Source organism: Colossoma macropomum, unplaced genomic scaffold (assembly GCF_904425465.1).
Source record: "Colossoma macropomum unplaced genomic scaffold, Colossoma_macropomum, whole genome shotgun sequence".
Taxonomy (NCBI): domain Eukaryota; kingdom Metazoa; phylum Chordata; class Actinopteri; order Characiformes; family Serrasalmidae; genus Colossoma; species Colossoma macropomum.
This window is the reverse complement of record NW_023494784.1, coordinates 19,185,258-19,208,133: the sequence shown is the minus strand read 5'-3', so window position 1 is coordinate 19,208,133 and position 22,876 is coordinate 19,185,258. Positions and strand designations below refer to the sequence as shown.

Sequence of the window (22,876 nt, the reverse complement as noted above, 5' to 3'; positions counted from 1 at the left end):
GATGCTTATTAACTTTACCCTACTTTTTTGCAGAGTAAAGTGCTATTCAGACAGGATTAGTTTTACTTGGGGAGGTGGGAGTTCTCAGTGATTTTAGTCCCATCCAAATCCATCATTTTTACAGATTGCAAGTAAAGATTTCACTGGCTTTTATCATCTATAAAATGAATCATTGAAAAAAAACAGGTTATTTTAATTGTATGTGAATCATTAGTAAATATTACATCATATCCTGTGGAAAAAGAGGTTTTTCAGCGTTGCCAGCTCTTACGGTTTTGGCATGAGAATGATGATTTTGGGTCTTTTCTCGAGCTCTAACGCTGTGCAAAGAAATCTCATGGCAGGGAATTGCCAACCAACCTACACACTCAGAACAAACGTGCAAGCAACTATTTTTATTCTTTCTGAATGATGACATTTCTGATTGGGTCATATTGTAGACTGTTGAGAAGATGTTGGCTGTCTCCCACGGCTCAACTTTTTGGGTCACTAGCACGGAAGTGAGTGAGACTGTGTGGGATGATATGATTTTGTGGAACGGCTTTAGAAAACTGAAGTATTGGGGTTCTCTCTCACTCCAACATCACTCTGATAATGCATCATCCCACAGGTGTACAAGTGCAAGAGTTGATTGGTTTAACTTTCTCTCTTCTGCCACCAACTCTAAAATACATTACTCTCCTTCTAAAAATATCTCCTTTTTGAAAGACTTTAAGACTTCAAGACGTTTTTCATCATTTACAAGTTGCAAAACACATGTTTATTGTGATCTGACAAACAAAAAACTTTATTCACTGCTCTTAAACGTTCATACTATCGTGGGGAAAAGGTTACAGAGCTGTACTTTTCCACCTTGTGCCGAGAAATGCGAAGGGTTGCCACCTCAGCCCAGTAAAAAAAGATTTTTTTGCTAAATTCAGTGGATGGGTGGCTTTGCTCATGATGCTATCTAAGCTAGATAGGATGTTCAGCTACAGAACCTAATCTTCTCTGCGCTGTGCAGTGCTGTATTGTGCCTAAACGTGTCACCAGCTGTGCACTTTTCCAAAACACGTCCCTGCATTGAAGGTAATCTGAACCAATCAAACCCATTCTTTGTATACAAATGGTTTGACAGAACAAAAGAACAGGTTTAAGTGCAGTTTATGTTAGAATATTTTGTGTCCACAAATGGAATTCCTATTTCCCAAGACAGACAATTGACGATTCAGATGATTCAGGAAAATCCTTGACAGGTGGAAAACCTAGATATGTGGTTTAGATTTATTGAATGCACTGATCTTGATATGCATAACCTATGACTGTATGCTATTTTTATCAAATCATGTCTTTGTATAAACATTGTGAATATGAAAATATATAGTACATATTTTTGTTTTCTTATACACACACCATCTAAAACGCTTATCCTTCTGGGTCACGGTGGGGTGCTGGAGCCTATCCCAGCTGTCATTGAGCGGAAGGCAGGATACACCCTGGACAGGTCGCCAGTCCATCACAGGGCAGACAGACAGACATACACATTCACACCTAGGGGCAATTTAGCATGTCCAGTTGGGCTGACTGCATTTCTTTGGACTGTGGGAGGAAACCCACACAGACACAGGGAGAACATGCAAACCCCACACAGAAAGGACCCTGGTTGCCTGGCCGGGAATTGAACCCAGGCCATTCTTGCTGTGAGGCGACAGCGCTACCCACCGCACATTTGATGAGTGGTTTGCAACTTTGTGCACTGGAGTAGTTACCACTGTATGCAGCTCACATTGCACACTTTTAGTGATAATGTGATCACTGCTTTATGAGGCGCTTGGGAGCAGTTAAGCTTGCCGCTTGTGCATAGCAACATGCTAATGACTATGAGCTGGGGTTCAAATTGTGTTTTAAAAGGTCTAAAATGTCACTCCAGTCTCACTCCAATGACCTGAATCTCTCACTTTAGTCTCACTTCAGTCATCTGAAAATCTCACTCTAATTACTTGAAAATCTCACTCTTGTCTCACTCCATTCACCTGAAAATCTAACTCCGGCCCCTGACAATCTTGCTCTAGTCACCTTAACATCTCACTCTAGTCTCACTTTAGTCACTCGAAAATCTGCCTCTAGTCTCACCTTAGTCACCTGAAAATCTCACTTTAGTCATCTGAAAATCTCACTCTAGTCTCACCACAGTCACTAAAAATCTCACCCTTGTCCCACTATGGTCACTGAAAATCTCACTCTACTCTCACTACAGTCACTTGAAAATCTCACTCTAGTCTAACTCCAGTTACTTGAAAATCTCACTCTACTCTCACTACAGTCACTTGAAAATCTCACTCTAGTCTAACTCCAGTCACTTGAAAATCTTACTCTAGTCTCACTACAGTCACTTGGACATCTCACTGTAGTCTCACTTTAGTCACCTATACATCTCACTCCAGTCACCTGAAACTCTCACTGTAGTCACCTGAAAGTCCCACTGTAGTCTCACTTCAGTCACCTGAAAATCTTATTCCAGTCGTGTCACTAAAGTCGGCAAGCCTGGTTTTTGTGTTTTTTGTTAAGAATAGTTGCTCAAGGAAGCATTTTTCTGTATCCTCTGTTGCTTAAATTAAGCCAGTATTTACTGTATACAACTCTGAACATTAAAACAGTTGTGATATTATATAGCGATGTTGATTGTTGCCTTTAAAGTCCCAAGGTAATGACATTCTTATGATTTTTTGCATTCAAGACATGAAGACAGACATGGGGAAAAAATTATGATCAAATTTAATATTTAGACATATATTCTACTTGTGAGCAGAAAGTATTTTTTGGTGTATTTTAAAGTATTTTATTTAACTTTTTTGGTGTGGGGCAACCTGTAAATCAATTAAGTCTCTATTCTGCAGTTTATACAAAGATTCAGATAACACTTTATTTGAACCCTGCTACATTGACATAACTAGAACCCTGCTTCTCTGACATAACTATGCTATAAACATGGCATGGCAGATGTCACATGCTGTCATGAGTTGTCATGACAGACTATGCGCAGTTATATGTAAGAGTGTCATCAATTAGTGTTATCAGTAATTGTCATGACAGATGCCATAATGTTTGATGTAGTGATGAATAACAAGAGTGCATAGCAAAAAATAGCTTGTGACATAAGCTGTCATGAGATCAAACATTATGGTACTTACTGGTAATAGTAACATGAGATTATTCTATTTCTGAACATAATCTTTCATTGACAACTCATGACAGCATATAACATCTGCCATAACAAGTTTATAGCATTTTTATGTAAATGTTTTGCAGCAGCATTCGAGTAAAATGTTACCAAGAATTCTTATCCCTTGCAAATCATAAACATTATAGATGTCCTGTGCGATGTAAAACTACATTACCCCATTTTTTTCGTGTAAAACTAATCTTGTCAAAATAGTACAAACCCAAATTGCCAAAAAAAGTTGGGACAGTATGTGAAGTGCTAAAAGAAACAGAAATTGTTTTTTGTCAATATATGCTTATAAACTAATCCAGTTTTGAAAGAATTTCTGTTATACAAGAGTTCACCCATGGAATCATAGAAGTTTTTTTGCTTATATTTTGCACCGTAGAGGGTCAAATACCTAAAATCATTGCAGTCGCTTGCTGAGGAACTTATTATTATTATTAGTGATTATTTTTAAACTGTTGTAATTTTTGCTGATGCATTTTTGGCAAAGTGACGAGCTTTGACAATACTTGTTTATAAAGGACTCTGCCTTTCCTGGATGCTCCACCCAAGCATGATTTGTATGTCCTGCTTAGGCTGTGTCTTGAGCACTTCATAATGTTCCTAGTCTTAAATTGCCCCTGTCCCAATTGTTTTGGAACAGGTTACAGGCATCAATTTCAGAATGGGTGTACATTTACAAAAAACAATGATAAGGTAAAACAATACATATTGTCATTTTACTGTTTCCATTCAATTCAGGTCAAATTAGATTTATACATCACTGCTTTTTGGTTTTATTTGCACTTGAAACACTTTCCCAACTTCTTTGGAAATGGATTAGTACTTAAGGCTAGAAAGCAGTTATCTTTGAAGAGTTGTTAATGTATTCATTGAATTTGTGTATGTTTGTACGTGTGTGTAGGATAAAGAGGAACAGTGGATGACTAAGCTGGTTCCTGGCATGAATGACTTTGTGCTGCTGCAGCCTCTCCAGTGGAACACACAGTATGAAGTGGAGATCACCGCCCGCAATGTCAAAGGCCTGTCTGAGCCCACCTTTGTCAAATTCTCCATGCCACAGAAACCAGATATCACAGGTACATGCACCTCCGCAGTACATGGTGCTCGAAAAAAGCACATACAGATCATCTTCTATTCAGTGTTTCTCTAGCTGAAGAACTCAAGGACAGTAGCAAGGTGTCACCTACACTTGGAACATATACCATGGCATTCCTACACACAGGCAACCAGCCAACTCGCATTCTAATTGCATGCAAGGTTGTACCTCAATGTACTTTCCACCCACTGTTAATTCTAGCTTGTACTTAGGCAGACATGGTAGGCATCCACTTCATCACCCTCAAACATGCAGCCCACAGTCGCTTTGTTGGCACTACATAATGACCCTTAAATGCTTTAAAAGTTTGTCATTTAGTCTCAAGAGCTCATCCTTTGCAATCATAATAAAATCGACAGCAATGCTCACCCAATCAGAAGATCTGAATAACTAACGGCTGACTCGCCGTGGCCTTGCTATTGGCCAGGTATGAAGCAGATCACTGAGATTGAGTGGAAAATGTCAGCAGCACTGGAAAATGTTCTACAGGCTTGTTCGCTCTTGACGTTAATACAGAGGTTTGTGCCTTTTTTTAGAAAGACAAGTAAACAAGTGAGGGTTAAAAGCTTGGCTAAAGGACCTTTAGATCTTTGGACCTTGTATTTTGTTGCCACTCCAAAATTATACCCAAATTATATCCACATTCAGCATTTAATCTAATGTACATTATTGTGCAAAAGTCAACCTTCATGTATTTAATTTGCAGCCAAAATTGCTGTTATATACAAGTCTTTCCTTTTTTTGCATGAGGAAAAAGGCAGAAAACTTATATTTAACAAGAAATTACACAGAGGCCTCAACAATATACTATACATTTTTTTCTGCTTGTCAACTCTTTGCCTTTATTACAGCTTCAACTATCTTTGTAGGACTTGCTTTCAGTTTTTCAAAGAAATCTGCAGGGATGCTTTTCCACACCTTCAAAGTTCAGTCGTAGAAGTTGTTTGCATTCAGTCTCACCATCCAGGTCATACCAAATACATTCAATGATGCTAAGGTCTGGACTCTGGGATGGTCAGCCCTTTGTTCTGAAAACACCAGCTGCTTCTTTGTTTGATTTGTAGTTCATCTTTCATCTTTTAGGACTCATAATGTTGAGTTGTCTTCTTGCAGTGGAAGGATGGACAGAAGCACCTGTGGATTTTTCTTTCTCAAAGAAAGTTTGAAGTACTGTTTATCTGATGGTGAAAGTTTTGGTGGTCTTCCACCATGGCTGCTAGGAGTTTCTCTCTATCTTTTAATACTTCTGAACTCCAGTTTTAGAACCTTTTTTCACTTATTCTCCTTTGATTTTTACCTTTCTTATGCAAGTGGATTGCCTCATATCCAATCTACTCAGAAATATCTCTGAAAAATGAGTATCTTGAACTTAATAACTGTTTTGACTGAAAATAAAATAAATGAAGGGTCAACTTTTGCACAGTACTGTACTCAAGATCTCTTAGCTGAAATTATCATTAGATGGCCCTGAAGCTCCCTGTGTTATTTCCACGATCAGTGTTTTTGTGAGAAAAGAACTGCACAAGACAAAAGGGAGAAATAAAGGAGCTAAAGCCTTTCTCCTTCCTGTGATGACTGCTGTTGCCTGGCGACTCTAATGAAAGGCATTTAGGATCATTACTAAAAATGTAATGTTGTTCCACTCCACTGAAACCGGTTGGCTCATAGGCCAGGAGGGCAGACTGAGCATCTTAATATAGTCAGTCAAAATGCACCACCTGCTAGGCAGAGCAGCTGATATTGAGAAGCATCCTAATCAGAAACAATGAATTGTGATACGCATAGCTGAAAGTCAGCGAGAATGTGTTTATGCATTTTTGTGTGTGTATGTGGGTTGATTTCCATTGTTAATGGAGTATATTTTCTCCTACCTCCTCTTCTTTCTCTCCCTCCCAACCTCCATCCCTCCATCCCTGCCTCCGCATGCTCTTATTTATAATTCTATTGTGCTTGTGTCTGTGCTGGTTCACTCTAAACAATCCTGCCCTCCTATTCCCACCTAATGCATAATGTAACGCTTTTGGGGCCACATCACAAAAAATCACTGGGCTCCTTGTTTTGCAATAAACTGCCACTAAACCCTGTTTTCCTTACTCCCATAATCACTTTGTTTAAAAATTAAATTAATAATAAACCCACTTGCTCATTGCACTAATTCCAAACCTGTTAAAACTGGATATCGGATTGTTTTGCTACTATCATTACCATGTTTTTACTCTGCATTTTGCTGAAATCATTCTAAATTTTGTCTCGCGTTTCTCGTCTAACTTTGAATAATGTGTGTCATTTACATTTGTGCATTCCTTGTTTTCCATTCCTCCACTGTTCTGTCACCATCCTCCATGCATGTTTAATCGTTCCTGCCATGATCCTTCTATAATCTCTCATCTTGGGCTGGCATCTGCTTACTCGTTCCTCCTCCCCCTCACACTCCCCCTCCACCACTCCATTGCAGATCAGTGTTGTGAACCCCCTGCAACTGGACATGGACACCCCCCCCTGCACCCTGCCCGAGCCGTGGCATTCATCGGAGCTACACTCTCACTCGCCTTGCATTTGTGTGTGTGTTGATGTCACTCCATCACTCCACCTTGCCTGGGAACAGGCCCAAAGACTAAAACAGGGACTTTATACCTGCCCCCCTTCACCCTACCAATGAGCTTCGCCCCCAAGGGCAGCTTACTGACTCTTAGCTATGTCAGCTCATTGCACCTGTCAGTCTCCAGCAGATTTCCCCCTTAGTCCCTGATAGCACTGACTGACCTGTACTGCCTCAGAGCCAAATGCTCTTCCTTCACCACCTCCTACACCTGGAACCTTCAGAATAAAGGTGAAGGGTTTGTGGGGCGATGCCATAAAAGAATGAGCTTTATGGATGGTTCTTTAATGGGATACATCAGTGTGTCTGATACATATATCAAATGGTCGCATAATTGCTGACCAAAATGTAGATGCGTTTACCTGTAATTTTTAAAAGAACAGAAAACATATTGACTCAAAACATATGCAAAGCTACCAAGCTGGGAAGGTGAAAGATAGTACATGCTCCCTCTGAGACACATTAAAGCTAGAAGTATACTTCAAATGAAAATGACATTTTAAAGCAAAGTGGCATCTTTTTGGCCAGAATGATGGAGTGCTTTGAGTTTGCAAGGTAAGGTGTGTGCTGTTTGCTGAACATAACTCTTAATCAGTGTGTCGTTTGATCTGAAACCTGCCCTGAGTAGTATATTAACAACAGCATGTTCAGCAGTAGATCAGTTTCATTTAGTTCTTTTGTTGTTTGAAGTATACTACCAGCTTAAGCCAGCCAGCGCCCCACATCTTTGGACAGCTCAGTGTGCTTGGAGTGGAACGCTAATTGCCAGTTCTGTTAACAAATGCCCATATTTTGTAGCACTGCACTCAGTGTTGCAATGGCGGTGGGAACACTGGATATCAAACTCATGATCTCCTAATAAGAAGGCCTACGTTTGGATGGTTATGCCACTCAGGAGCAATTATAAGTCAGCAGGTTGTCTGTTCTATTACTAAGAAGTAATGTAAGCAACTGTATTAGAATATTTGTTTGAAAGAATATTCCACTCACAGGTTCTTGAGGGAACAAAAAATAGTTCTTTTATGGCAAGGCAGCTCAATCCTGGTCCTGGAGATCTTCCTCCCTGGACAGTTTAGATCCAGCACAACCGGCTCTAACATTCTCCTGAAGGCCTTCATTAGCCATGTCTCGAAGCCAAGGATGCCACCAAAGAAGGCTGTATTTCTCACCCAATATGTCTCTGAAAGCTGTTCTGTTTTGTAGGATCTTTCAAATGCAGCCAAGAGATGCATGCTTCATTTCAGAGAAATCGACAGGCGCAGCCAGTATATTCTTCCAAACTTTCAGTCACCCACAATCCTTCACACGCGAAGCAAAACTGTTTGAGAGAAGCGGAAAGAGCCGCGAATGGCGAGATGCTGTGGCACAAGACTATTAAATGTTTTTAAGACTTAGACATGTCATAGTGCTTTAAGTCATTAAGACATGATGTGTCTGTACAGTCTGCTGAGACCACTGGGAATGTGTGAACCAGTACTGAAGTGAAGAGGAGCTTTGGATAGCAGTACTAAGAAGGTCTCTGCAGCCTAGTATCTGGATCAGGTGTGTTAGATTAGGGTTGGAGCTAAACTCTGCAGGGTGGTTGATCTATGAGACCAGGATTGGGCACCCCTGTTCTGTGGCATCGCTCCAAAAAAACACTTTAGCACCTTTATTTTCAAGAGTGCAGCAAATGATCTCCCATTGCACTGAAAAGGCCCAAATCATAACCATTTTGTCTGTAAATGCAGTATTACCTCTAGCCTCAGGCTACAAATGCAGTGTTAAATTTGTGATGAACTCTTGTGCTAATGTGCATCTAACCCTGCGCGCACACACACACACACACACACACACACAGCTACGGATTTGAGGACTTTGGCACTACCTGATGTCCCACCACTGCTGTTTGTGCACATCGACTTAGTTTGTTTATTGTTTTTTCATGGCTGTGGAAAATGCCAGCAGTTGTACCGCTTGAGTGAGTGCATTTAATGATGTTGCAGATTCACGCACACACACACAGATACAGCACAGCTCTCATTAAGCAGAGTCAAGTAGGATTTCAAGTACATCTGACTTTTACGCACTGGTCTCATAAATCACACAGGGCCTTTTTCTTTCTGCCCTTAATAAGTTTTACATTAACCAGGGTCTTTCCTTTTCATAATATCAAAATGTAATGGTGTACAAATTGGTTTTCATTCTTTGTGCATAGCATTAGCTGGGGGACAGACGGTGTTCTGTGCTGATGAGAAATACGAGGAGCACTGGAATTACCCACTTTCCATGGATGAGAACATTTGTCTGCATTTACCTTAATCAAGTGCGTCTCTGAATAGAGGTTATAATGGTGTAAGAACAGGAGGATAAGCTAACCATCATTTCTTAGCCATATTACAGTGACACTAACTGTGCATGTGTTTATCTGTAAAGTGGTGAAAATGGGCAATTCTAGCTATGAATTCATGTTGATTTTTGTTTGTATTACCGTAGATTTCAATAATGCAAATTTGCAAACTGATCAACACGATTTGAAGGGCCATTAGGTCCTCATAATCAATGGAATGTAGCTTATTTATTGCTCATAATAAAGACTACATTCAAGTTCTAGACTTACTTTTAACTCCATTACGTATCTCCTTTTTTTATGATTTTTCTACATTGTTTGAGCTCACCAGACGTCATTTACATTGTGTGAACATTTCATGGTGCATGGACCAATAGAAAGGCTCCAAACATTAACTTACATTAAAAGTTGAGAACATTTGCCCTCTCCTGTAAAGTTACCATTTGAGTGATACCTGTTTTCTTTGGACAGTGACGATATACACTTTTAAAAACAAAGGCGTCAAGTGGAACCAAAAAGGGTCCTTTGAAGTGATGTCAAAGAAGAAAGTCGTTTGGTTCCTCTGAGACCCCCAGATGGTCCACATGCAGTTTTGGTTGGAGCAAAAATGTGGACCATCTGGCAGGCCCTGAGGACTGGTTTGAGAGCCATTGACCTAAAGAACCTTTCAGTCAACTTTTTCTAAGATGTGTCCAAAGAAATTCTCAAGCTTAAGTTCTAAGTTTAAAGAACCTCCACATAATATAAAGGTTTATATTAAAGATTCTGTTCCAATTAAATGTTTTTTTTTTCTAGAACCTAACATTCAACCCTCAAAATATTCAGGAATCTTTATTTTTAATGTGTAGAGGTCAGAAATATGGGCTTTGTCTGCTGAATGAACACATTAAGCGTGAAAGGTTTTTCAGTTCCTGAACACCATTAGATGTCAGCATTAAGCTTTCACAAATAAATTGTCAATCCACTGACAGCCACTGCCATGCTGAATTAATGAAGCTTGTACATAAGAATCACAGGCTTCCCCACTGATCTGATATTAGCCATTGATTTAAATTCAGACTTTACAAAGAAAAGTATATCTTTATATTCTGCATCCACACCTTTTAATAGTTCAGCACTGATATTTTTGTGTTATAGATTGTCAGGTAACATCTCACCCTGTCAGAAAATGACATTGCTTTCATGATATTGTGGAAAAAGCCTTCAATTCTGGATGAAACTTTACACTCCAGAAGAACAAAATGGCTCTTTGTTAACTGTTCCAACTGGAATTGATTCCGGCAAATGAAATGGGCCTGTTGTTTTATTGCTGCCCATTACAACTGATCACACTGCTCATAAATAAGCTTTTCTTCTTCAGGGAAAGAAATAAACTAAATCACTCCAACCAGGCAGCGTACAGCCATTCATCTTAAAGCTTGATGCACCTAGTCATAAATCACTGAAGGTATTAAGCATTTTCAACAACACAAAGGACAACATTGTATTGAATTGAAAAAGAAGGGACTATGCATAGATTTTGGCCTTGAATAAGCCCCTATTACAGACGTTTTCCCTTTGAATGACTTCAGTATTTCATGAAAACACAAAAAAGGGTTAGATGAGTATGTTATCATCCTGCCAGTGCTACAAGGTCTGTTGGTTTTGGGAGAGATTTCTCATAAACACTGGTGGTTTAAATCTGTTTTACAAGGGAAAGGCCACATTAGATGTGATAAAGCTATTTTTTGAGTGTATTTTCAATGGGATTAAATGTAATGCCTAAGTTGCAAAGGAAGATATTAGTAAGTGACAATTTGGTTGGTATTTGAAATGTCATGTTATCATTTGGCTTAAAATCTAGTCTTACCTACTGAAAGTGAGTTAGAGTGAGAGAACTTGGCAGACAGAGGCAAAAAAAACATGACAACTGAGAGTTTAATTGTACATGAAGTGTTGATAGTTGCCTGAGTGTTCTTCAGTTTTTTCTTAGTTCTCAAGTGCTTAGGCACCTTTCATAGGAATTTCATTGTACATTTGGTCTGCCTTTATGTTAAATGTATATCTGCAAAAATTTCTGCACACTTGCACCCAAGTGTTCATCATGAAAGTCTTCCTGCAATGTTCATGTTTCACCATGGACTTCAGGTGCTGGGTTATCATCATGAACTGGCATCTGATTGGTGTGGCTTTACATGCACTTCGTCAGTTCTGAGCCATCAGCCCTGCCCCTACGCAGAGCCATCTTGCCTGGAGATAATGGCCATCTCGGTGGCCATCGCTCTGTTAAACCGCTAACGACTGTAGGGTCACCTCTGCTTGGAGAGCATAACGTCTTAATGGGCGTCTGGGTCTTTAAAGCATCGTTATGGGGCTCTGCCTCACTTGTGCCCTCAGCGTGGGCAGCACTTGGGCAGCTGGGAGGGCAATTCGGTGAGGCCAGGACTGGTATTTATGTAATGAGCAATTTTAAATTGTAGCCTGGCTCCAGAGAAACATCCTTTAGGGGAGGGTAGAGGGAATGGCTACAGATTCTGGAGCTTTCTGTTTTAACTGGGACCAACTGCCTATGAGTCAGTGCTTATTTCTTCTGGACAGACCACTGTACAAGCTATACACAATCAGGAACATGCATAAATTGCTTATTATGAACTGTCTATTACTGTGCTGTTGGAGCTTTAGATTAATTAGATAACTGACTGGTTTTATGATTCTCACAGTTTCAGCAATTATATAAAAGGGACCATATTGTGATCAACTGAACATTCTTTACTTTTCTGAAATTAAAGAGTTTGTAGATGTAGTATGTAAACACTGTTAAAGTTTCGAAGTGTACCGTTCACTATCCAGTCTATGCCGTCCATATATGGAAACTAAGCTGCAAACAGCTTGTTTTGAATGAATTGTTTCTTAATTCATTGAAGTCATGAAAACTGTCTACAGCAGTTTAGCTCCGCCTAGTCATGTTGATGTTGTACGGTGTTCCCCCTGAAATGCTTTTTAATAATATATGGAGAGAACTTGTAGAGAGAAGAATTACTTCTCTGTGATGTCTTCCAGGTTTCTCAAATGCTAGAGGGCTAGAGATCTAGGAGTTTAAAACGGCACCCCGTTTGCTGTAGAAAAAAGGAAGCACGCAGTTTTTAGTGAAATTTATCCTTCTACTTTTTAAAATAAAGGAAGTTTTAGGCAAGTGATCAGAAGCTATTTTAACTCTTCGTTTTGCTCCATTTACCCCCATTTTACCCCGTTTAACTTCTTTTACCCCCTCTCACTCAGGGGCGCCCTCTGGCATTTTGCAGTCATGTTTTTGATATAACGGGGGAAATATGAAGAGGCCAGGCTCCTCATAAACTGGCTCTGATATAGGGCAGCCAATCAAAACAGAACTCATTTACATATATCAGTCTTAAAGGCACAGTAACAAAACAGCCAGTTTAGTTCTGAAAGAGAGAGGTTGGAAAATGGTCATGTAACAATACATTATGACTTTTTTTGGTATGTAAACCCACTCAAATGTTATAAGGGGACCTGAAAAAAAATGAAATGAAAATTGTAGAATATAAGCCCTTCAAAGATGGCTAGACACAAGTTATTGTAATCACGAAGCATACTGTAGTAAGATTTGTAGCATGTTTTAAGCTTACTGCTAAATGTTGTTTTAGACTCTGTCAATTCATGATCTACAGCTGTCTGCATCTCAACAAAGAACATAATCAGAATATCCTCATGCTTCAGCTGATTTTCAGACACATGACGGCAGGTTCTTTATCTAAAAGTGTTTCCAAACTAGCAAACCTCCAAACTCTCCTTAAGCCGTACTTAGTCATGCATCAGTGTGACACAGTCATTAAGCCCCACACATGATTATAAGCCTCATTACCCTGTCAATCAGCAGCTGGGTGCCCACCCACAGACCTCCCCTCAGTGTGTGGGTTCAGTCCAGACACAATCAATCGAGCCTGAATTATTGCTGCTCATTGCTGAGACTCAATCACCACTCAGACCTAATTAATTGAGTGCGTTGAACCCAGATGCGGCCAAATCACGCCCATTTGTGGAACTTCAGGATAAGTAATATTAACGAGATGCTAAATTGAGCTTCTAATGACATTATAAATCAACAACAAATCAGCTTAAGGAACGAGGACACATTCTTCAGAGACAGCATGGGAGGAAAAAGATGGTGAAAAACGGATGTGCTGCCCAATAAGTCACAGAGGAGATGGTTACGTTCTTCATACATCAGTGTAAAATTTTGTCCAAGATCAATATATTTGAAGAGCAAATACTCCCTTTATTAACTTTAATTGCACACTGCAGTTATAAGACCCACATCAAGAAAACCCAAATTTTACTCGCTCTTTTAAAAATATGCTGATGTAGTATGTAAACATTGTTAAAGCTTCAAAATGTACCATTCACTCCACAGTCAATACAGGTGTGTGGGCAAAACTTTGAACACTCCTGCGTCAAAATGCATGTTTTGTTCAAATTCTAAGTAAAAATAACATCTACAGGGAACACACTTAAATATGACATTTTTCTGCAAATTTTTGTGCCCAGTTTCTATTTATTTGCTGAGTTTAACAGATTTGGGAAAAAAATATTTAAAAAAAAATATAGAAATAATAATTATGTATTAAAATGTTTAGAGGTTTGTTCCTTGTAGAGGATGTGTACCTATTTTCACTTTAAAAAGCCATGTAATGTGACCAAGGGTGCCCAAACTTCTGCATAAAACTCTAAATGGAAACTAAACTGCAAAAACAGCTCATTTGGATTAATCATTTTTGTTTTGTCACCAAAACCAGCGCATTTACATATATCCACCTATTCGGTCTACAACAGTTAGCTCCACCTGCTCACATTGAAGATATAAGGAGTGTTTCAGCTCACTGCTTTTTGAATGAGAACAGCCAACCACAGCAGAGGTCATTTACATATTTCAGTCTTAAAGGCACAGTAAGAAACAGCCTGTTTAATTCAAAGGGATAGAGAGAGTTGAAAAATGAATGACAGTTGAATAAGACTTAGGGCGTAAAAAGCCTTGGTTTTTAATGGGTTGAAAGGTTTTATAAAGAACCACACACAGCATTGTCTATCACACAGAACAACCATTTGACTATGCAAAGAATCATTTGAGCATGCTCATGGTTCTAGTCTAACCATTGCCTTTATGAGAGAAATGAAAAGAACATTTGAAGAACCCCTTTTTAAAGAATGTACCAAAGACCTATTCTTTGGCAAAAACAAATGCCAATATATTTTGCTTCAGTTAACTATGTTTTTTTTTCTTCCTTTTTCTTTTCGGTTTTCACCTCATTGCCCTGTGAATCATAAAGTGCTTATTTGCCTTATGTTCTCCAAGCTTTCTCCAGAGTGGCCCACTCCACTCACCTAACACATCTCGTTCTTCCTCTGATTCTCTGTCATTCTGTCCGGATCAGACCACAGATGGATGGGATGCGAAGTTAATGGCAGCACAGCTTTCAGCAGCCCTTATGATTGATGTGTTTAGGCCCAGGGAATGGCCTGAAATGTTATTTTTAAATGGATTTTTTTCCCTCAGAATAGCTTTTCAGAGAGCACCTCATTCCCATGCGGCTCATACATAGTATCAGCCTTTTTACCTGTTACAGGGCCAGACCGACTGCATGACCTTGAGATGGTATCCATAACGTCAGGAACAAGGCGATGCTCCAAGATTTTAAACCTTTTATCACCATCTTATTGAAGGATTAATAACAATGTAATCTATAGAGTGGCTGAATATTAATGAAAAAGACAGATCAGGCCCGTCTCACGAGCCATTATGTAAACATGTACCTTCTATTTATGTAAAGCCACGTGGGTTTCTATACGACTATTCATCACCGCTAAATACGCTCATATGACACAGCCGCGCTGTTTACTTACTCACTGAAATGCTTTTCATGTTCTTCCTCTTAATTAATTCAGATGAACCAGCAGACAGAGGCCTTTGGCAATGACAGTCATTGATTTCATTCTTCTTCTCAGTGCCTCTAGCCCACTACCTCTATCTCCAAACACAGTTCATGCTGGAAACTTTTTTTCCCCTTCATTATTAATGAGGTTGGCTAGCCTTGGGATATACTTTGTGTCTTGAATGGGAAGCTGCTGAGAAACTGCTTTCATTTCATAGCTAAGGTCAAAAAGTGGAATCTGAACGTTAGTAGTCAGTGTATAGATATTAGTTTATTATGCACAGTCAGTACAAATTGCTTGTTGCACTCTCTGTGCATGTGTGTTCCTCCATAAACCTTCTTGGAGTGGTGCATATTTACTGCTTTTTAGTAAATCTTCTCTGTTTTATAACTGGGCGTTAGTACTGGACCTTCTGAATAAGGGATTAGAAGTGTTTAATCAGAAGCAAAAACTAAAACCAAACACTACTTTTCACAGAACGTGTTGAAAAGTGACATAAAAGCACTTTTCTCTTTCCAGAGTGGAAAATGTAGCCAGTGCTAAGTCTGCAGCTAAAGCTGTGCCTACACTATAAGCCTGTTTACATCTGAATAAATTTTGGCCGGATTCCATTCACACTTTTCATTAAAATGTATCCCCAATTTGACAAGATGAGATCCAATTGTGCTTTTCCTGCATAAGAAGGACGTCAACACATATGCCAAATTCGTTTTACTCTTGTTTACTTTTTCCCCTGTTTTGATAGGGATGGACAAGCTCAGCTTAGATGTTTTCATCAGCCTGGAGTGCATGACAACTTTTGGTCTGGGAAACTCAGGCCTCCCGTATCCCCCATCTTTTGTTGTTTATTCTCTCAGCTGCTAGTCAGAGCTCCACAGAAGCATTTCTGTTTACATAATTGTATCCGGATAAAGAAAGTACATTCTGTGTCTGACCAACTCTGATTGCGGTTTGAGTGACCCAAGCGTAATCCGTTCACAATGCATCTTGGGATTGTTTACTCCTGATTTTTAATGTGGTCAAGTGAAATCAGTATGTGATCCAATCACCAAAAGCACGTTAATACAAGGTGTAAACAGGCCCTACGTGGTTTTTAATCCCGATTTGCTCTTTGTTCACAAACTGAAGCCATTTGCCAGGTCAAGCTCAATCACATTTTCCATGAATCAGATATGCATTAGGTCATGGAGCATATATGGAAGTGGCACATATCCAAGATGTTTTGCGTTCACACAGCTCTGAAAACATCAGATCTGTGTCACATTAGGGCATTTCAACCTGATAATGTGAACGTAGCTTTTAATGTAAAGTTGATCTTAATTCGTACAGCGGCCCCACGGTAAAAAAAAAGATTTCAAAATGTAAAAGTATTCAGAACCCTAGATATTTACAAAGAGTATGTTATGATCTATTTGAACCCAAAGCATTAACTGAGATAGTAATAAGCTGAATATATACAAAAATCATCATTTACAGAGTACTTTCTATTGGGAACTGTCCATCCCAAACCCTAACTCCTAAATATCAACTTGTGAAAATAATACTTTCTTGTTGTTGTTTTGGTATTTGACCTATTTGAAAGTAAAGTTGAACAATTTTAATTTATAGTGAGTTTAATGTTTAAATAACAACACTTGATTCAAAAACTGCTATCCCACATTTTCATGTCACTACTGAAATACAAAGAATTTTAATTCACTGGTGGAGTTTTTTTTTAACCATACCCCTGCATTTTAGAGCAGGAAGTGAGACTGCAAAGTCCCAAAGTCTGAAAATCAGTGAGAAACCTTAAGAACTGTCACTACTAAAATGATTAATTAAGTAAAGTTTTTGTTTAAATAAAACAAAAATAAAGTCTTGTGTACTAGTGAACAAAGCTGTGTTTGCTAGTTAAGTACTGGCTAGCATTTTTGAGTTGTGCTTAAAATAAGCCGAAATCGGCACTATTAAAACAGTTTAGTAAAGTTTAGTAAAGTTTCAACAAAGTTTTGATTGTTTTGGTAGCGTCAAAATGGAATGTTGAATTATTTATTTTAATAAAATATACATAATTAATGTATAGGGTCATTTAAAGCAAAAAGAGTTTAGCTTAAAGTTTAAATAGGGTTAAAAGTCCAAAATGTGTTTTTACTTTATTTCATTTTGACTGATTACCAAATGGAAAACAGGCACACAAATCTGCAACAGAAACAAAAAATACAGATGCTGTTTAAAACAAACCAAAATGAAGAATATTTCTAGTCTGTGGTTGTATGAAAATGAACCTGGCCAAATTAACAGTAAAGCTGAAGTTTTCACACAGGTTTATTCCCCGTTGGTCATAACATGCTGTGAATATTACTGTTTGCTTTTTCAGTTTTGGTTTTTGTTCCCTGTACTGTCAGTATAGTGTGGGCGGTGAGTGCATGTTTAGCTGACGGTGCTGTGTGTCTCCTGCCTCAGCAGACTCCCTGTTCAGCGAGCTGGGTTTGGGGGCAGTGGTGGGCCTGGGCCTGGCTGGCCTGCTGCTGCTGCTGGTGCTGGTGGACGTCAGCTGCTTCTTCTTGCGCCAGTGCGGCCTGCTGATGTGCATCACCCGCAAGCTCTGCAGCAAGAAGACCGCCACCAGTGGCAAGAGCAAAGAGCTGGAGGAGGGCAAGGCTGCATACCTGTAAGTGTCCCTGGGGGGTTGCAGGGTGGGCATGGCTGATTGCACTTCTTTCTTTCGTTTCTGCTTTTCCAACCTGTCTTTACTCACCAGCCGAAGCACAGTTCTTTTTTCTTCAGTTATTTATACGCTCTCAAAAATGATGTGTTAATTTGCAACACACTTTATATGCAGTTGTGTGCAAAAGTTTGCACGCCCCTGGTCAATTGACCCGTTTTGTTGATTTTTTCAGTAAAAATAAGTTACACAACCTCTACAGAGAACACACTTCTGATCATTTTAAAACACAGTCACAGTTTATTTGCTGAATTTAACATATTGAGAAAAAAATCTAACATAATGTGGCCTGTGCAAAATTTATTGTATGTTTTTACTGTATGTTTAATTGTTCTTCAAATCTTTATCTCTAGAAAAAAATGCCATATTTAAGTTCCCTGTGGAGGATGGGGAGAATAGCTATTTTCACTTAGAAACAAACATGTAATTTGACAGCTTCTGTTATATTAAATTAAAATACATGTTAAAGGGAAATTCAAAATTTCATTTTAATTCAGTGGTTGAGATTTAAAAAAAAAAGGCATACAGACAGTGGTTTAATGTGAAATGGTACATTGTTAATAAACTGACCGATTCCTTTACAATGTTGTGATAGGAACCAGGGGTTACGATGTCTACAACACAAACATAGACGATAGACATATTAAACAGTTCGGACATCTGGTTCCTATCACCACCGCTGTAAACAATTCTGACTTGTCAAAAGTTTCTCCAGAATGACGTATTTCCCATCAAACCACAACACCATACAACACCTTAAGGGTACCTCCCTGTTATGAGTACGATTTTAAAATATGTTTTTGGCCAAAACTATTGTAAAACAATATCTAAGGCATCAAGCAGAGTATTTGTAACTGTCTCTTCTAATAACTTTAATTCCTCTAAAAGCCCCCTTTTTAAACACTTCGAACAACTAGTTCCTGTCACCACCACTACAAACAATTTTGAATCAGTAAGTTTCTCTAGAACAGAACATTTCATATTAAACCACTCTGAATGACTTTGCTTATGTCCTAATGATTGAAATATGCAGAATTTAAAAAAAACATGGTGTAATTCCCCTTTAAATAAAACACTGTTGTTAATGCTGTTGTTAAATGGACAGATGTTTTAACAGGTGAACATGAAATGAAATATCCAGGATAAAAAAATGCATAGTGTCCTTAATTGGACGCATGTCCTTTACAGGACACTACGTGTTGTTTTTAACCCATCTACTTTTGAGAGTGTGTATTTGATTCATTATTTAAGTGTTCGCTCTTTTGCTTGCACACTTTTTTCTTTCATAAAACTCAATATTTTCTCCATCATTCTCTTCCATTTACAGTACTTCATTCTCATTTTCATGCTCTGCTCCATTGTTTGGATAAAAAAAAAGTAAGTAATGCATTTATTACATACAGCTAGCAGCAGTGTATAATAGCAGGGTCTTTCTTATCTTATCTGAGTCACACTTTGTTCCGCGATGTGGCGTGGGCTGTGTTTGTATGGGGAAGACCCATGGGGACTTGGGCTCGCGCTATAGCGAGCATGTGACCTTTTCTGGAGGTGCTTTATCTGACTTCTTCATGTCTAGCACTGAAGAAGCGTCTGTTTTCCAGTCATGTAATATGGCTGTGCGACGTGTCCCCTGGCTGAGAGGAATCAAATCTTGTCACGTTTGCTTGGCTTCAAGTTCAGAGGGATTAGAGGGAAAGATTGCCTTCAGCTCCAATAACAAGCAGCATGGCTTTAAAAGACTCTTTTGATACTCTCCCGCGCAGGCCTCAGGATGGCCTACATCAGATAGGCCTCTTCTGCCTCCCCACCGTCCTAAAGCCTGGCTCCTAATAACCTTATTAGAGTGATGATGCTCCATGTGAACTGATTTTGGCTTCCGTTCCCACAGCATGCTGGGTGATGAAGAGACAGATAACACACAGACGTCCTAAAACCCGTTACAGCTCACACCGTGTCCTCCGCAGGACCTTGAGGCCACACACTCACTCAAAACACCTCCACACAACCTACATGCAAATAAAGACACCGCGTGACATGAGGTCACCTGTTGCAACAAAATTACACAGCGGCCGACACCTGTTGTTGACTCCTTAAACAGCTGTGTTGATCAGTTATCAATCCTAGGATTTAGTACTGAGTGACTCATATAAAGTTTTCATATAATTACTGTGAAACTAATGCTATGAAACTAACATAATGGTGCTTTGTATGTCATAAATGGTAACTTCATAGGAAAAGGGATAGGTTTTAGGTTGAGATTAAGGTTAGGCTTAGGATAAGGGTTAGGTTTTGCTTAATAAAATTACCATATAAAGCCTACTTCATGTAATGTATCAACAATACATCTACTTAATGTAAGTAATGTATCAGCAGTACATCTTCATATTTACCTCAGTGTATTCAGATGCTGCACTACTGCTACTTCACTGATGCGTTACTGAAACTCTGTTAAGAGTTTATTAATCAAAGCACCACTCAAAATAGTGTTACCAAAAAAATAAACTTACAAGGTTTTGATATGACAGCAACAATACATAAGGGATGTAGTAATGAGTGTGCATGCACACATGTGTCTCTTAGCATGAGATCCTGATTTGATTGGGGTAGTTAAAGGGGAATTCCACCAATTTCTCAAAACTTCTGCACAATTCAATCACTAAGCGTGTTTTGATGTAAAATGGTGCATTGTAGAGAAACTTACAGACTCTGATTTCTTTACAGTGGTGGAGATAGGAACCAGGGGTTGCAGTGTCTACAACATAAATACAGCTGAAATGACCAGTAAACCTACACGTCTTTTGAATTTTATGTTAAATGTTGATAAAAGAAATCAGTGGTAAATATAATACATTTTTCCAGGGGACTATTTTGACTTACAACAGCGTGTATGACATTTTGGACCAAAATCTTATCTCAAAACCATCATAAAACAGCGTATTCATGACCATTTCATACAACTTTCTGTGAGGGAAACTCTTCTGACGTCTGGTTCCTATCACCACCACTGTGAACACCTCTGACTCGGTAAGTTTCACTAGGACGGCGCATTTCACATCAAACTATCCTGAATAACTTTGTTTGCTATTGGAACAAAAATGTGGGGGCCATTGGGCAGAAGGCAGGATACTCCCTGGACAGGTCGCCAGTCCATAAATTATAAAACAATAGCAAGAATCTTTGGGGACTGCAAGACACTTAAATTGTTTTTGGCCAAAATAATCACTGCTGCTTATAAATATTTGCCAAGACAAATAATAGAACCCAAGTTTAACCCACCGTTATATTGCAATCTGTGTTTAGGTCCTACCACACACTGCTGAGTCACTAATTTGCTCTTCTGTGTTGTGCTATTGTTGTGCCATTGAGTGCCTGACCTCTACCAATAAAGTGTGAGACAGCTTCACAGCGTTTGTTCTCAAGTTTCGTTGTAGAGGAGGTCTATAAAATACAATTTAAAGGGTAAATCAAATGACATATTTGGTATAAGTGTGATTGTTTTAGCTGGAACTGACCCGTGCGTGTGGTGTGTATCTGCTGTGTGCTTTTGTCCACTCTCCACAGGAAACTGCCACTGAAAGAGGAGAATGGCAAAGAGTCGCTCAAACCGGACACGATTGAGATCAAAGTTCACGGTGACAACAGCCTACACACGACGCAGGAGGACAGCAAAGCATAATGAAGGCGCTGCCGTGCACTGAAGGGAACACGCGCTGCGAGCTACCCCGACCAAAACCAAGCAAGCTAATGAGAATACAAACACGAACACGGCCAATGCAGAAGTCCCTTGTTAGAGAACAATTGCCAGGGGTATCTGAAGAGAAACTGTGTACATAAGGAGAAAAAAAAGGAAAGGCCACACAGCGGTTGTTTTGTGATCTTTCGGAGGATGCCTCTCCACAGAAAGGCTCTCGTTTATCTGTGATTGTTCTTTCTCTCTTTCTTTTAAAGGCTTAGCTGTTGCTTTGTGTCCAAATCTCTGTTACTTGAAGCAGTTTAAGTCTGTGCCCTCTGCTCCGTTCATTTTCTCTTTCTCTCTAATTCTCTCTCTCTTTGTCCCTCATTTGTCTCTTTCACACCTGTCTCTCTCCTCTTCTCTTTTTTCTCTCATGACTCTCTGCTCTCTCTCTCTGCTTCTCTCTTACCTTCCCTCCCTCTGTATCTTTCTTTTATCTTTCTTGCTCTCTCTCTGTCTCTCATTTGTCCCTCTTTGTCTCTCTCTCTGTAGTCTGTCTCCCACACTTGTTCCTCTGCAATGCTCTTTCCATTCTCTCTCTCCCTCTCTCCTCTTTTCTTCCACTCTCATCTCTCTATCTCTCCTTATCCTCTCACTCATCTTTCATCTTTCTCTTTCTTTTCATCCCTCTACTCTTTCTATTTCTTCTCTCTTACTTTCTCTTCCTCTCTCTTTTTCATCTCTCTCTCTCTCTCTCTCTCTCTCTCTCTCTATCTCTTGTCTGTCTCTTTCCTCTGCAGTGCTCACTCCATTCTCTCCCTCTCTTCTATTTCTCTCTCTCTTCATCTTTTTCCCTTTTATCTTTCTTTCTTTCTCTCTTTATATATCTCGTCTCTCACACTTTTTCCTCTGCAATGCTCTCTCCATTCTCTCTCCCTCTCTTCTCTCTCTCTCCTCTTCCACTCTCATCTCTCTATCTATTTTTCTCTCTCTCTCACTCATTGCTTTCATCTTTCTCTCATTTTCATATCTCTTTTCTTTCTCTTTTTTCTTTTCTTTTGTTTTCTTTTCTTTTGTTTTCTTTCTCTTCTCTCCCCTCCCTCAGCTTTTACCTACAACCACTCAAGTTCTCCACAGAGCTGCTTTCATACATGCACACATTTCCCGATTTCCCCACACAAGTTTCTGCTGTATATTCTTTGTGTTTGTCTCGGGGCACAAAGGGAGAGAGTGCATTGTGTCACAGTCTGATCTCTGTGTGGGCCCCCATTACCCCTCTCTCAACGTACGTGTGTGTGTGTCGTGGTATTGGGTAACCGTAGTGTGTTTCTGTTCT

General features: G+C 39.3%; 1 protein-coding gene across 1 annotated transcript in view; it reads left to right on the top strand.

Annotated features, from left to right (window-relative positions):
* Positions 1-21,714, top strand: part of ncam2 (neural cell adhesion molecule 2) — a 248,801-nt gene extending 227,087 nt beyond the window's left edge. The window contains exons 15-17 of the mRNA XM_036589813.1: positions 4,113-4,287; positions 17,606-17,813; positions 21,429-21,714. Of these exons, the coding sequence (XP_036445706.1) occupies positions 4,113-4,287; positions 17,606-17,813; positions 21,429-21,543 (498 nt within the window). The 3' untranslated portion in view covers positions 21,544-21,714. The remainder of the gene's footprint in view (positions 1-4,112; positions 4,288-17,605; positions 17,814-21,428) is intronic.
* Positions 21,715-22,876: the final 1,162 nt, after the last annotated feature.